This window comes from Chelonia mydas, chromosome 8 (genome assembly GCF_015237465.2).
Source record: "Chelonia mydas isolate rCheMyd1 chromosome 8, rCheMyd1.pri.v2, whole genome shotgun sequence".
Classification (NCBI taxonomy): domain Eukaryota; kingdom Metazoa; phylum Chordata; order Testudines; family Cheloniidae; genus Chelonia; species Chelonia mydas.
This window is the reverse complement of record NC_057854.1, coordinates 74,242,497-74,258,743: the sequence shown is the minus strand read 5'-3', so window position 1 is coordinate 74,258,743 and position 16,247 is coordinate 74,242,497. Positions and strand designations below refer to the sequence as shown.

The following is a 16,247-nucleotide window of genomic DNA, read 5'->3' as shown; positions in this document are numbered from 1 at the left end:
TCCTGTAATCCAAACTCAGGCAAATCTCCCATTGTTTGAGTAATGTCTGTATGTCTAGATAAATAATTAATACCCAGGAACCTGGGTTGTAAATCTACAGCACTTCAGCATTCCATGCACTAACTGACCGTGTGGATCCTACTACCACATAGTGAAAGTTCTGTAGAGCACTTTCACTTACTGCTGATTCAAACAGCAGTAAGTCTTAAGAGCACTATGGAAGTTTTAGTGCACAGCAACAGATCCACATACAATTTAGTACACAGCAGGCAAGTGCACTGTACATTTACACCCCAGGTTGCCACACGATAACCCTCCTTATAGGCAAAACCGAAATTTCATTATTGCACCCTCCCATGATAAAATCTACAAGAGGATGACAGGGAGTGCCAGAAACTCTATGAAGAGAGCCATGGAGAAAGCATGGAGAGTAACCTCCAAACTGCGTATCTGCCAAGGAACCAATCACAAGCAACTGCCCCTTCACACTGTTCTTTGAAGCCACTGTCCCTCATTCACTGATCCCTGCCTTTTGTATGACAATCACCCTCAGCAGCAACATGAGTTTATGGGGCTTCTAATGGGTCGCATTAAAGCAACTACAGATTTGTAAGGAATGTTTCCATCAATCTGGGAGGAGAGCATGCCACAATGAGTAGTTACCCATCAGCTCCACCAGATCAGATCGCCTCCTAACCAACCTCATGAGAGTTCACTATGAGTCCCAACATCACAGTAGTTCTCTAATATGGCTTCCATAGGTTTGGGGAAAGAAAGAGAATGCTAAAGAGCGACTCTTCTTTTGCACCTCACTTACTGTGTGCAGGTTTCTCTCCACTACATCAGCGTAAGTGAAGAGGAGCATCTGGCCCCGAATAAGTTATTGAAGAATTTGGATTTGATTATTTTCCCACAGTAAAAACACAATGCATTGTAAGCCTGTTCATAAATGTTGGGTTATTCATGTCAATATTCTTTGAATATTGATGAATTTGGACTTGGGGAAGAAACATTTATGGGCACAACCTTGGAGTACTTTCTCAAGCAAAGTTTCTATTCACGTCTTCAAACTACTCTGATTTCAATGAAGAGTTTTGACTGATTAATAGTAATAATAATAATAATAATAATGACTGGGCTCAGAGTTTCAAGAACTTCTCAGACATTAAAATAGAGGAAGGCTACTAATAGTTGCTTAATAGTGTCTGAAATTCTGACCACAGAATTGTATCATAATTATTATCTCAAGATCAATTTGAAATCTGTTTTAAAAAAACAGCCTTCAAATAAACTTTAATGTAAGTACTGTCTTAAAAATATACATGTAGGCCTCAATTCAGGAAAGCACTTAAGTATGTGCAAATGTCCATCAATTTTACAGAAAACATTTAAGCATGTGCTTAAATCCCATTGATTTAAAATGGGAATTAAACTCGTTCTTAAGCATCCTTCTTGAATTGGTCTCTAATGAATACATTTGCGATTGAACAAGACACACAGCTCCTATTATTCCTAACAGGAGTTGTACAAATGAAAATTTAGCTTTGATATAGCTACCTGGTGAAATAAATAATCACTAACAGACGTTAAGACTGTGTTTACTAAGGACTTGATCCCACAAAGACTTACAGTATCTTAAATTAAGCACGGGTATCTGTGATAAGTTCAACAAAACCATATCCAACGGGACTATTCATATGTGTAAGTCTTTGAATGCTCACTGGAAATTAATGTTTTTATTCTTTAAAAAACAGGTAATTTAAAATATTAAATGCATTTAATGTTCATGAAACGTACCCAAAAGACATCCTTCAAGAGGAGATTCCTTTACTTAGAGGAAATAAGTATAGCTCAGTTAACAGAAATGCAAGTTGGATTACACAGTCCTATAAATGTATCTCAGCACTATTCTGGAGAGATCATTCTAGTGGCGAGAAATTCCACAATCCAGTCTGCATGGTCCATTCAGTCCCTGGCCACTAGTGAAATTTCCCAGCAAGGGGGCCAATTGCAATAATGATTTTGAGATATAGATACCTCTCTACTAGAAATTGTATTGAACCAACCCTCTTCACATGCCCCATAGAATGACCAGAATACATGTATGTTTTTATTATAGCAGGGACAAAGGACAGACAAGAGGGAATAGATTTCCCTTCTAGATGTCTGAATACTAACATAAGTATGGGAAATAAACAAGAAAACCTAGAAATAATAGTGAATAATCACAATTCTGACATAACTGGCATCACAAAGACTTGGTGAGATAATTCACATGACTGGAATACTGGAAAACAAGGTTTCAATGTGTTCAGGAAGGACAGACAGGGAAAAAAAAGGGAGGAGCTGTTGTATATAAAAAATGTACACACTTGCACTGAGGCTGAGGTAGAAGTAGAAGTGGGACGCAGACCTGCTGAAAGTCTCTGGGTAAGGATAAAAGGGGTAAAAAACAAGGGTGATGTCACAGTAGGGATCTACAATAGAATTCCTAACCAGGAAGAAGAGGTGGATGAGGCTTTTTTAAAAACGAACAAAATTATCCAAAGCACAGCACTTGGTGGTGATGGGAGACTTCATCTACCCAGGCATCTGTTGGGAAAATAATGCAGCAGGACACAGATTATTCAACAAGTTTTGGAATGCACTGGAGACAACTTTTTATTACAGAAGGTGGAGAAAGTGACTGGGGCGAGGCTATTCTAGATTTGATTCTGACAAACAGAGAGGAACTGGTTTAGAATTTGAAGGTAGAAGGCAGCTTGGGATAAAGTGATCAAGAAAAGACAGAGTTCATGATTCTAAGAAATGGTAGGAGGGAAAACAGAAGAATAAAGATAATGGACTTCAAAAAGGCAGATTTTAGCAAACTCGGAGAATTGGTAGGTAAGATCCCATGAGAAGCAAGTCCAAGGGGGAAAAAGTTCAGGAGAGTTGGCAGTTTTTTTAAGAGGAACTAATAACAGCACAAGAGCAAACTATCCCAATGCATAAGAAACATATGATAAGACACAACTGTGGCTTAACCATGAGATCTTCAATGATCTGAAATTCAAAAAGTGGAATTAGGTCAAATTACAAAGGATGAATATAAAAAAACAACGCACAAGCATGTAGAGAGAAAATTAGAAAGGCCAAGGCACAACAAGAGATTAAACTAGCTAGGGACATAAAGAGTAACAAGAAAACATTTTACAAATACATTAGAAGCAAAAGAAAGATCAAGGACAGGTTAGGCCCATTACTGAACAAGGAGGAAAAGACAATAACAAAAAATGCAGCAAAGTGTTAAATGCCTTTTTTGTTTTAGTTTTCACCAAAAAGTTTAGCAGACATCGACACCTAACATAGTGCACATCAGTGTAAATGGGGTAGGATCTGAGGCTAAAATAGGGAAAGAACAAGTTAAGAATTACAAAGGCCTTGTCTACACAACAGAATTTGGTTGACGAAAGTCAGCTTTCATCGACAAAACCATACGCATTACAATGCTTCCTCTGCTGACAAAATATTCCTGTTTTATTTCAAGAGATGCTCCAATCCTCAGATGCAGAAAAACAGAACACAGGGCATGGAAAGAGCCAGTAAATGAAAATTATAAAATAGAGAGACAGGAGAAGGAGGAGAGTCAGGAGTAAATTTTAATGGGTCAGGAGTAGTTGACAAAAGTGATGGAGGTGCATACAGAGATGTTGGACTATTTGTACTACAGGCCTAATACACGTTTGCTCGTCCCTCCGTGCAGCCCATACAGAACTGCTTTCCATGCCCACCCCAAACTTCTCCCACACATTCCTTGCATCTTCCCAGCCTGTTGCAGTACCCCATTCACTCCATCCCTTCAGATGGGTTCCAAAATGATAGCTGGAGTTACAAACAGCTATGAGACTGCCTTTCACTGTTATCTCCCTTTCAACCAAATGTTTTGTGTGTGTTGTTAATTGATATTTAATAAAAACATACCCTCTGAAAGATAATCAATCTTTATTTGTCTCCTACACACAATGGTTGCTGCTAGAATTAATACACAGTGGCAACTGTAACATTTGCAGACTACAAATCATGGTCAGGAAGCAATTATCAAAATTTTCTTGCAAGGTGGGAAATTAACAAAGCATGGCAGACTGCTTTATAGAAAGTCACATTACTAGTGCTCATTGTCAAAATGGAGCCTGAAAGCCTCCCTGATTCGAATACCCACCCACCCCCACCATTGTGTCCCGCTTATAGCCCTGATACCTGGCTGCTCAAAATCAGCCACCAAACAATCTGCCTCTGCACTCCATTCTGGGGGGAATTTTTCCCCATTAACCTCACAAATACTATGCAGCGCACAGCAGGCTGCTATGCCCATGGGAATATTTTCCTCATTTAGGTCTAACCGGCAATAAAGGCAGTGCCAGCAAGATTTTAATCTCCCAAACACACATTCAACAATCATTCTGCCTATTGTTGAAGTGCTCCTTGCTGCTGCTCAGATTTTCTGTGTAAGGCTTCATGAGACATGGGAGTAGGGGGTACGTTGGGTCTTCCAGGATCACTATGGGGATTTCAACATCCCCCGTTGGAATCTTCTGGTCTGGAAAGAAAGTCCCTGCTTGCAGCTTGCTGTACAGTCCTGAAGATGCATGCGTCATGCACCTTCCTTGACCACCCAGCACTGATGTCAATGAAATGACCACAGTGATCTACAAGCACTTGCAATACCATAGAGAAGTACCCATTTCTATTGATGTACTCCATTGCAAGATGGTTTGGGGCCAAAATTGGGATATCTGTGCCATTTATCACCTCGTTGCAGTTACGGAATCCCAGTGCCGCAAAAGCCATCCACTATTTCATGCACATTTCCAAGAGTCCCACAGTCCTTCATAGCAGGGATTAATGGCTCTGCACACTTGCGTTAATGCAGCCCCAGCAGTTGACTTCCCAACTCCAAACTGATCTGTGAGTGACCAGTAGCAGTCTGGAGTTGCCAGCTTCCACACAGCGATCACCACACACTTCTACATCAAAAGGGCAGCTCTCATTTGGGTGTCCTTGCACCGCAGTGCTGGGGCAAATTCCATGCACAGTTCCAGGAAGATGCCTTTCTGTATCTGAAAGTTCTACAGTGGCTGCTTGTCATCCCAGACCCGCATAACGATGCAATCCCACAATTCAGTGCTTGTTTCCCCGAGTCCAAAAGTGACAGTCCACCGTGCGCAGCTGCTCCTATTTTTACTACTGCTACATTTGAATGCCAAAAGTAATCTGATATTGTTTCTTTCCACGGCACACAGAAGATCAGGCACCTAGGATTCCTGTTCAGACTGGGAGATCATGATATACGGCATGACTAGCCGCAAAGTGTTCATTACAGTGACCACAAAAGTCGAGAGCAGTGCAGGATCCACCCTTTCAGGCAGACATGACATGCACACAGTAAACAGTAGCAGCTGAAAAATGGCACAAAACGCAGTCAAAAGCCCATGGAATGATGGGACAGAAAAAACTGCATCATGGGATGTTAAGTTCGTACCCATAATGCACTGTGAACAATGTTCCCTCTAATGTTTTACATCCACGTGCGGAATGAATTTTGTTATGTGCACCTATATGGAGGTGATGTGGGGTGGGGGTGGAGCTGAGGGGTTTGGGGTGTAGGAAGGGGCTCAGGGCTGGGGCATAGGGTTGGGGTGGGGGGGTGAGAGCGCTGGCTGGGGGTTGAGGGCTCTGGGGTGCGGCCAGGGATGAGGGGTTCAGGGTGGGGGAAGAGGCTCAGGTCTGGGGCAGAGGGTTGGGGTGCCGGGGGGGTTCCGACTCTGGCTGGGGTGCAGGCTCTGGGGTGGGGCCAGGGATGAAGGGTTTGGGGTGCAGGCTGCCCCTGGGCTGCAACGGGAAGATAGGACTCCCCCCAGTCCTCTCTCGCTGCAGCAACCCAGGGCCAGGAGAGAGGCACCTTCCCCCGGCCACAGCAGCTCCAGGGCTGGGAAAGAGGTGCCCCTCCCTGGCTGCAGCAGCTCCGGGGCTGGGGCCATGGGAGAGGCGCCTCTCCCCGCCTGCGCAGCTCTTCATAGCCTGCTGTGCAGCCGCACAGCTTAGAGGGAACTTGGACTGTGATTCACTTGACCTTCCCAAAACTTCTAGCTGCAGAAGATGGCGAGTAGCACAGTGGGATAGCTACCCATGGCATACTGCTCTCACTGTCAATGCTAGAGCACGAACTATAGACGTGCTCCGCCAACAGAAGAAGCGTTGTGTGAACACGCAAAAGAGATGTAATTACAGTAGTTTTTGATCGTCGGCATAACTTGTCTACACTACAGAGTTTTGTTGACACAAGGCCTTGGACAAGTTAGATATCTTCGAGTTAGCAAGGTCTGATGAAATACATCCTAGAATACTTAAGGAACTGTCTGAAGAGATCTCTGAACCGTTATCGATCTTTGAGAACTAGTGGAGGATGGGAGAGATCACAGAGGGCTGGAAAAAGTCAAATATAGTACCTATCTATAAAAAGGGGAATAAGGACAAACGGAATTATAGACCAGAATTATATTAACTTTGGTACCCAGAAACATAATGGAGCAAATAATCAAACAATCCATTTGTAACCACCTAGAATAAGGTGGTAAGTAAGAGTCAACATGGCTTTGTCAGAAAAAACATGTCAAACCAACCTAATATCCTTCTCGGATAGGGAAACAAGCCTTGTGGAAGGGGGGAAAGCAGTACAAGTGATATATCTTGACTTTAGTAAGGCTTTTGATTCTATCTCACAAGATCTTCTCATAAGCAAACTAGGAAACTATAGCCTAGATTAACCTACTACTTCCAACCTGTACAGCTGGTTGGAAAACTGTACTCAGAGTAGTTATCAATGGTTCATAGTCAAGCCTGGAAGGGCACATCGAGTGGTGTCCTAAAGGGATCTGCCCTGAGTCCCGTTCTATTCAGTATCTTCATAAATGGATTGGAGAATAGCATAGACAGTCCACTTACAAAGTCTGTGGATGATACCAAGCTGGGAGGGGTTGCAAGTGCTTTGGAGAACAGGATTAGAATTCAAAATGATCTTGACAAACTGGAGAAAAAGTCTGAAATAAATAGGATGAAATTCAATAAAGACAAATGTAAAGTACTCCACTTAGGAAGGAATAATCAGTTGCACAAATACAAAATGGGAAATGACTGCCTAGGAAGGACTACTGCAGAAAAGGGTCTGGGGGCTATAATGGATCACCAAGTAAATATGAGTCAACAATGTAATACTGTTGCAAAAAATAAGCAAACATCATTCTGGGATGTTGTGACACGGTAGCATCCTGCTCCTTTCTCCTCTGTAGATGCAAACTTCTCAGAGACATTCTGTTCAAACAACTTGTGCAATTTATTTACAGTGTTCTCCCCACCACCTTTACAAACTTGTGCAGCTCTACATTTACAAGCATACAGCCCTTAACTCACTCAGCCAAGTTTGGGGAGACAGAAGATATCTTCCCCTTGAGAGATCTCTTCTGGCTCTCAAAAGCCTATCAGCCTCTTTCTTCTTCCCTGAGCATTTCATGTCTGTGCCTTTTCTACCTACTGGGCTAAGATAATTAGCCTTTGGGGCTCTCCTCAGCCCATCCTAGTCTATCAATTAGGCAAATATTTGCCCCTCAAGTTTACTCCAGGGTGATATAATTGGAGATCCAGCAATCAGAATTCTGGTACAGCTGCTGCTGCCAAACACTTTGTCACAGATGTACTATCAGGAGTGGTGTAAGCAAGACAAGTAATTTTCCACTCTACTCAGCTCTGATAAGGCCTCAGCTGGAGTCCTCTGTCCATTTCTGGGCACCATACTTCAGGAAAAGTATGGACAAACTGGAGAAAGTCCAGAGTAAAGCAACAAAAAAAAATATTAAAAATCTAGAAAACATGACCTATGAGGACAAACTGAAAAAAATGGGTTTGTTTAGTCTGGAGAAGACCGACTAGGGTCCTAACAGTCTTCATGTATGTACAAGGTTACTATGAAGAAGGCAGTGATATATTGTTCTCTATATTCACAGGGGACAGGAAAATAAATAATGGGCTTAAATTGCAGCAAGGGAGATTTAGGATAGACATTTAGGAAAAACTTCCTAAACTATAAGGATAGTTTAGCACTGAACTATATTATCTAGGGAGGGTGTGGAATCTTTGTTTCTGGAGGTTTTTAGGAACAGGTTAGACAAACACCTGTCAGGGATGGTCTAGATAATACTTAGCCCTGCCACAGTGCAAGGACTGAACTAGATGACCTATCGAACTTCCAGCCCTACATTTCTATGGTTAGCAACTACAAGAAATATAAATATACCTTTGTTTCTGTTCCATAGTCATAATAAATTTAGCATCTTTTGCAAGAACTGAAGCAGCCTGCTGTACTCCTTTTCTTGTGGCACAAAACTATAAATAAGAAAATACCTTTTTTGTATTAATTGTACTAAGAAGAAAACCAAGAATTTCAAAAGCATTAAGAGAAAAACATATTATACCACAAGGGTTGGTTTTTGTTCAGAGTATGTTTGTATAACACTAGCTATTTTGTAGTTAAGTGTTAAGTCAAATTTGAATTCTGTTTGGTTGCTACTGCAGGGAAATCCAAGAACTATTTTGCGAAGCTTCACAGGTCGATGACTTTCATCTATTTTCAGACATACAGCAGGTCTCATACCATCTGAAAGCCATTCTGCAATCTTTAAAGAACAAGGAAACAAGTTAAAATGATGCTTGAAAATAATGCCTCTGTTACTATACATGCTCTCTTCAAACTAGGGAACATACATAATAAAGAACTGGGAAGCAACTATTTTTACTGCCCCACATGCCCTATGACATTGACAAAGAGAGTTTACATGTTAAATCCTTTTTGCCACGTCTAAACTAATTAATACACTTGAAAATAATTTCTTCACTAATGAGCAGACCAAATTCTGTTCCAAATTACACTAGTACTATTGAAATCAAAATCTGTCCCTAAGCTTTTGTGACTTGTGTTTTCACCCTTAAAATTTTTATTAAAAATATAAAACTGAAGTACTTTTTCAATTTTTGGTTGATATTTCCATATTGTTGGGGCCAAAAGTTATATCTGTGTTCATCAAGACAGCAGCCTTCAGCTGACAACCCAGAAATGACAACTTTATTTTAAAATTCATGTCAAGCTGATTTTACAGCTTTACATCACTTTTCTTTATTTACGTTTCTCAAATGAAGTTCCTCAGGATTCTCAAATGAAGTGAATAGTCTAAAGGACCTCTGCTTTTACAACTGATGTCAAAGAAACAAGTATTTTAAAAATATTTTGAAAAAGTAATTAAAATGTAACCCTTACATCCTCAGCATTTGGGATTGTTGCAGAAACAGCCACAAATCTCATGGGAGTAAGCATGTCAGGATTCTCTGAGATACGCGAAAGGGAAGACTGTATAGTCTTCATCCGACTGACTACAACCTCAAGTGTTGCACCACGGCTTTCATCTTTCACAACATGTACCTATTAAAATAATTAAAGACATCTGTGAAATAACATTGCTTACTTTTTGCATTCTAACCCACAAATGTGTTAAAATAAATATATAACTTTGTTATACTTCCTAAAAGTTTTCTTTTTCCTCAGGTACAAACAGACTATAAAAATCAGTACCTCATCAATGAGGAACAGTCGTACCAATTGGACTAAAGAGTTGTCTCTCCATTTTCTAGTCATGCTATCCCATTTTTCCTGGGGAAGAGATGGGGGGTGGGGGGGTGGGAAGAGGCAGAAGAAATGATGAAAAACAGATTCCAGAAGTAGTAGCAGAGACAGACCATAAACATGACCAAATTCTTATGATAAAAAAAAAAAATCAGTAAAGTTCTGATGAGCTAATGCTATATATGTTGCATCTGACACATAATTATTTTATTACTAATTATTGTTTATATAGTACTCCTGAGGGCATTCTGTACCAAAAAATTTAAATTCTGTGCACAATATTTTAAAATTCTGCAAATTTCATTTGTCAAATAAACGTGGAGACTCCAGCATGGCACTGGGGAGCACAGGCCACTGGCTGCACAGAGGTGGAAGATCACCGTGCAGCTCCCTCCACCCAGACACAGACTCAGTGGTGAGGCTGCACCCAACCTTGACACAGTGCAAGGACCAGGCCTTCCCCAGAAATACCACAGGGCCCTGTCCCTCCATGCCAGGTGCATCAGTTGTGGGCAGGCAAGCTCACCAAGGCAGGATTCAAGTGTGGAGGGGCTTAGTGTGGGGGGATCCAGGTGTGGGTTGAGAGGGTTCTGTGTGGGGAAATCTGGGTGTGGGAAGCTCAGTGGGGAATCTAGTTATGGAGGGGATCTGGATGCATAGGGGCTTGTTGGGGTTTTTTGGGTGCAATGATAATGGGACTCTGCAGGGGGTCCAAGTGAAGGTGGCTAGGGTTCAGCGGGGAGGGGTCTGGATGGGTCTCAGTGTGGAGGTGGTCCAGGTGCAGGAGGAGTGAGGCTAATCAGGGCTGGGGGGAGCGGGTTGGTGGGAAGTTCTGGGTATGAGAGGTTCTAGATGCACGGGGGTTGGGTGGATGGGGGAGCAGCTACCTGAACAGGGATTCCTTCCCCTGCAGCTGAGGAGCGATGGTTGCAGGAAGCGGGATGGGGAGTTTGCAGAGCTTCCTGCAGCCGGGGGAGGAATCTGGGGGTGGGTCTGACCCGGCCCCGGATACCATGCAGGGGAAGAGGAAGTCCCATCCTCCCCAGCCCAGCCCAGACTAGCAGCTGAGCCCAGTGCAGGATAGGAGTCACCAGCCAGGTCTTCCCCATTCCTGCCTCCTGCCCCACAGTGATCTACCTCTCTGCTGGCTGCCCTGGGCACCCGAAACATACTGCTGGGGAGAGTCGCATGACTGCTCTTGTGGCTTCCCTTTGGTTCCCTGTCAGAAAGTCATTTTTCTGCGGGGAAACAAAGAAATCTGTGGGGGACACAAATTTTGCACATGCGCAGTGGCACAGAATTCCCCCAGGACAAATATAGCACTAAAGTATGCATGGCAGTTTACAGGCAAGCGAAACGACCTTACAATTTACTGAAAGTTTCCAATCTCTATAAAACGAGGGGAAGCCCTGGAAGCATACATACATTAGCTAGACTACATGCAGCAAATTATTTCTACAATACATTTTTCTTCAGATTTTTGGTTTAGAAAAAAATCAATGAAACAAATAGCAAGTTATATATGAAACCTACTGGTGTGGTCATAATAATGTGAGCATGTTGTATTTCAAATAAATCATCCATCACTGTGTCTCCTGTCAGTTCTTTACAGCTGAGCCCTATAGGTCCAAATTTATCTTTCCAATCATTAAAACGCTGACTGCAGAGAGCTTTTATTGGAGCCACTAAAAAGAATACAAAATTGAGGGATTACACTGAGAAAAGTAAAGGATTTTAAAACAAAACATTGAATGTATTCCTTAAGCTGCTAAATGCATGAGTTTTGGGAAAAAATTCTTGAGCAAAGCTAAAACCAGAAGAACTTAATTAACATATATATTAAAATTTACCCATTGATTTAATGATGGCACTACTCTCGTCTGCCTAGACCAGTTCTGATCTCTGGGCCAGAGCTCTTCCCTGCCCAAAAGAGAGACAAAAGACTTGAACATCCCTCTGAACACACCTCTCTATACCAAAATGCCTAGTGCCCTCTCATAATCCTTGGTTGTTTTCTGACTCCCACAGGAGAACAAACACCCTGTTGACAGAACCAGACTCTCACACAAACACAAGAAAACACAGGAAAAGCACTCCTAGCAGCCACATAATAGATTAATATACAAAAGACAACCTCACTCCAAATCAGAGCTTGATTTTTCTGGGCTACTCTTTAATACACACATAGGAAGTCTTCATAATAGAAAACATGATCCACAAACTCCAGAGTTAGAGTCAGTTTCCTGTAGGATTCCATCTAGACTCAGTACAGAGCTATTTGCAATCATGGGGGTGTAGGGAAGCAAGCCCTGAAGTCATCATCCAGCACAGATTCATACAATTAGTGTTCTGCAACACTGACAGTTTTTCCTGACTATGCCAACACAAACCATACCTTCCCTAGGTGGCGGCTCATTTCTAAAATATCAAAAAAGAAAGGTCCCTGATTCCCACACTGACATACAAGTAGCAACAGATATGAGCCTATCGGGATGGGTAGCTCATATAGAAAATGCTGTGTCTCATCTTTAACCAGTGAAAGAAGTGATCCACCAATGACATTGAAGCAGGAGTAATAAAGTCTGTCCTGCTGTGACTGCATTCTAGGCTAGGTAGTCAGAGTCCAGTTGGAAAAAAGCAACCACAACAATATACATCAACTGGCAAGGCAGGAGAGGGGGAACGGGGTGAAGCAAGTACCAAGAGTAAAGCTGTTCAGATAAATCAATTTCCTGACTCAGTGGTCAGCATGTCAGTAGTCTGCATTGCTAGGAAATCACTACCACAGAATTCTGGTTAAGCCACAAGCAAAAATAAACCCAGGAAAATCATGGGTTACCAGGAACAATTTTGAGGTGCAGTTTCTCCATCCTTCCCAAGTTTAGGGGGTGGGAAATGGGAGGGAGGGGGAAGGAGCTACCAGTGGCCCCCTAGTCCTCAGCCACCCAGACCCAGAGGCATCCTCAGTTGAAGTAGAGGGGAACAACTCTCTCGCAGATCTTATGCCCCTGACATGTCCACTCTCTCTCTCCTTATGCCACGGTGCAGAAGGCAATAGAACTATCTCCACCAGCAGAGAACTCCCTTCTCCACAGTTTAAATCCACTTTGCACTGATTGTGACAAGGAAAGGTCCTTTGATAAAGAACAGTATCATAACTCTAAACTTCAAGTGAGCTGTCTCCATCTACTGACAGTAAGGAACTGTAATACACACATCTAAAAAAGTACTACATTTGTGGTATGCAGTGTTGTTGCAGCTTTGTTGGTTCCAAGATATTAGAGAATGAAGGTGGGTGAGATAATATCTTTTATTGGACCATCTTCCTTGGGTGACAGAGGCAGCTTTCAAGATTACACAGAGCTCTTAAATCTGAAGAAGAGCTCTGTGTAAGTTAGAAAGCTTATCTCTCTCACCAACAGAAACTGGTCCAATAAAAGATATTACCTCACCCAGCTAAGCTAGTAACCTTTGTAAATGCAAAGTTGACCATTTAAGACAGGGGTCGGCAACCTTTCAGAAGTGGTGTGCCGAGTCTTCATTTATTCACTTTAATTTAAGGTTTCGCGTGCCAGTAATACATTTTAACATTTTTTAGACGCTCTCTCTCTATAAGTCTATATATTATATAACTATTGTCATATGTAAAGTAAACAAGGTTTTCAAAATGTTTAAGAAGCTTCATTTAAAATTAAATTAAAATGCTGATCTTACGCCGCTGGCCAGCTCAGCCCGCTGCCAGCCTGGGGTTCTGTTCATCCAGGCCAGCAGCAGGCTGAGTGGGGCCTGCGGCCAGGACCCTGGCTGGCAAGGGGCTGGCAGCCAGAACCCCAGACCAGCAGCGGGCTGAGCAGGGCCAGCGGCCGGGACCCCAGACCAGCAGTGGGCTAAGCGGCTTAGCCCGCTGCTGATCTGGGATCCTGGCCCTGCCCACATAGAGTGGGTACCTACCTTCTCCCTGGTTCTAGCCCATTCTCTTCCTCTCTCTCTGCACTGAGCTGAGGGTGGGAGTGCACTGAGCACAGGGCTGGGGGTGAAGGAGTAGGCTGGGGGTTGGGGTGTAGGGCCTGGTCAAGAGCTAGAATGAGGGAGGGGACTCAAGGTTGGGGCAGGAGGTTTGGGTGTGGAGTGCTTAGCTGGGAAGCTCCCATGTGGTGCAAGGGGTGCAGGTGGGAATGTGGGGGGGGGGTGTGCACGAGCTCCCGTTTGGTGCTCAGGGTGGGGGTGGGAATGTGGGGGGTGCAAGAGTCAGGACATGGGGTGGGGGGGTGCCGGAGTCAGGGAAGAGGGCTGGGGGCATGGGCTAGGATCATGGGGGTGCTCCCAGCCCCCTGCCCAGAGCGGCTCACGGCAGGGGGCTGGAGGGGATATGCCCTGATTCCACCCCCCTTCTCCAAAGTCCCATCCCCACCTCTTCTCCGCCTCCTCCCCGAAGCAGTGAGTGCACTGCAGCTCGGCTTCTCCCCCTCCCTCGCAAGGGCCATCAGCTGATCGGCGGCAGGGAGGGAGAGGAGGAGAGGCAGGAATCCAGCATACTGGGGGAAGAGGCGGGGGAGGGGGGACCTTGCCTGCCTTGCAGTAGTAGCCAGCAGGACCAAGCTTCTCCCCCCTGCCACTCCCTGCGGCAGAGGCAGGGGGGAGAAGAGCGGGTCAGGGCGTGCAGGATTTTTAATGGCACGCTGCTGCCTGCCGGGGTCCTGGCCCCAGTCCTGCTCAGCCTGCTGCTGGCCTGGGTTCTGCAGCAGGCTGAGCAGGGCTGGCGGCTGGAACCCAGCAGGCAGCAGCGTGCCATTAAAAATCGGCTTGCGTTCTGTCTTTGCACGTGTGCCATAGGTTGCCGACCCCTGATTTAAGATAAGACTACCAAAATATGTTGAACTGTACCAAACTGCATGTGGCTTTACAATGTGGACAAATCAAGGGTAGGGGAAAAAATCACCAGTCTCATTTCATCTACATGAAGATACAAAATTCCTTTCTCCAAAAAGAAAAACAGAATGACAGATCTAGAGATGTCACTACCATCAAATATACTAATTATATTTTATTTTTGTTATAATTAAATCAATGCAAATAACTCTTAACTTTGCCTGCTTTGTCCTATAGATTAGATAAGAAGAAATGGTTAATGGGAAGGCAGTTTCGTGGTCCAGTGGACAGACCAATGGACTAGGATTCAGAAGACCTTGGTTCTATTCCTGGTTGCAGCACTGAGCAAAGCATTCCCAGTGCCTCTGTCTGTTCAGACTATAAGCTCTTCAGGGCAGGGACAGTCTTTTACTATGTGTATATGCAGAGCCTAATAAATTCCCAATCTCACTTATGCAATAAATTCCCAATCTCACTTATGCAATACAAAGAATAATAATAATAGTTGCCATGGTAATACAAATACATGATTATAACAACAACCCCAATACATAAGTTTTCTGAAGTAGGCCTCACTTAGCCCTGGTCTACACTGGGGGGGATCGATCTAAGTTACGCAACTTCAGCTACGTGAATAATGTAGCTGAAGTCAACGTACTTAGATCTACTCACTGCGGTGTCTTCACTACGGTGAGTTGACTGCTGCCGCTCCCCTGTTGACTCTGCCTGCGCCTCTCATGGCACTGGAGTACAGGAGTCTATTTATCGCATCTAGACTAGACGCGATAAATCGATCCCCGCTGGATCGATTGTAGCCCGCCAATCCGGCAGGTAGTGTAGACATAAATACGTGATGACAACTAAGGGTAAGTTCAAGCTTACTAAATGTAACCAGTAAGTGTACATAACAAAATGTAAAAGTTGAAATAATTTTCTATCATTGCTACTAGTTAATAACTAACTGTTTAAAATTAGCATAATACTCACTATAGACAATTTTAATATTTAACCAAGGCATCGGCACTTCCATTAGTAACCTTGTAATAGCTAGTTCGAACATTACAGTTTTTCCAGAACCAGTCGGAGCACAAATCACAAAGTTCCTATCTGTGTAAAGAATCTAGGAAAGAATTAGAAAGCAGTAAATATAATGAAGCTATTCAAATGTATCTATTCATACATTCTGACAGAACTGTGAAGGAAAAAAATTACACAGGAAGGATTATTAAATTGATATATGTACCAGTGAATGACTGCTGGTATGACACACCATGGTTTTTCTAAAGATTAGATACTTTGTATTAGAGGAGAACTTTAACTTTAAATAATAGCAAAAGAATAAAGAATGTCTTTTTCTATTTCTCGCTGCCATTGAAATATTCATTAAAGAGATACCATAGACCTATAACTATGATGTAGTGAAGTACTGTAGTCACAAACACAGAAATGCCAGTCTCTAGACTCAAATTACTGCTGTACAAATAGACCACTGTCAGTGTTCAACTATTAGCAAAGAGAGGCTCATTATAAAGTTGTATTAATTTTGCTGTTATAAAAATTTCAAAGACATTCCTGTAGTCTTTTTATCATTTCTGTATCTATTAATGCCTATACTGGTAAAAAGACCACATTAACAGAATTCTGAGTTTTAAACAACTTGTATGGAGAC

The 16,247-nt window shown here is 43.0% G+C and overlaps 1 protein-coding gene across 7 annotated transcripts in view; it reads right to left on the bottom strand.

Annotated features, from left to right (window-relative positions):
- Nucleotides 1–16,247, bottom strand: part of HFM1 (helicase for meiosis 1) — a 115,673-nt gene that overhangs the window by 77,258 nt on the left and 22,168 nt on the right. For 6 of the 7 annotated variants that reach the window (XM_037907680.2, XM_043520683.1, XM_043520685.1 and 3 more), the window contains 6 exons: nt 15,566–15,698; nt 11,243–11,394; nt 9,659–9,736; nt 9,347–9,508; nt 8,508–8,708; nt 8,330–8,418 (listed from right to left, as the gene is read on the bottom strand). In XM_037907680.2, coding sequence (XP_037763608.2) covers nt 8,330–8,418; nt 8,508–8,708; nt 9,347–9,508; nt 9,659–9,736; nt 11,243–11,394; nt 15,566–15,698 — 815 coding nt within the window. The remainder of the gene's footprint in view (nt 1–8,329; nt 8,419–8,507; nt 8,709–9,346; nt 9,509–9,658; nt 9,737–11,242; nt 11,395–15,565; nt 15,699–16,247) is intronic. The other variant, XM_043520684.1, reaches the window with a different exon arrangement.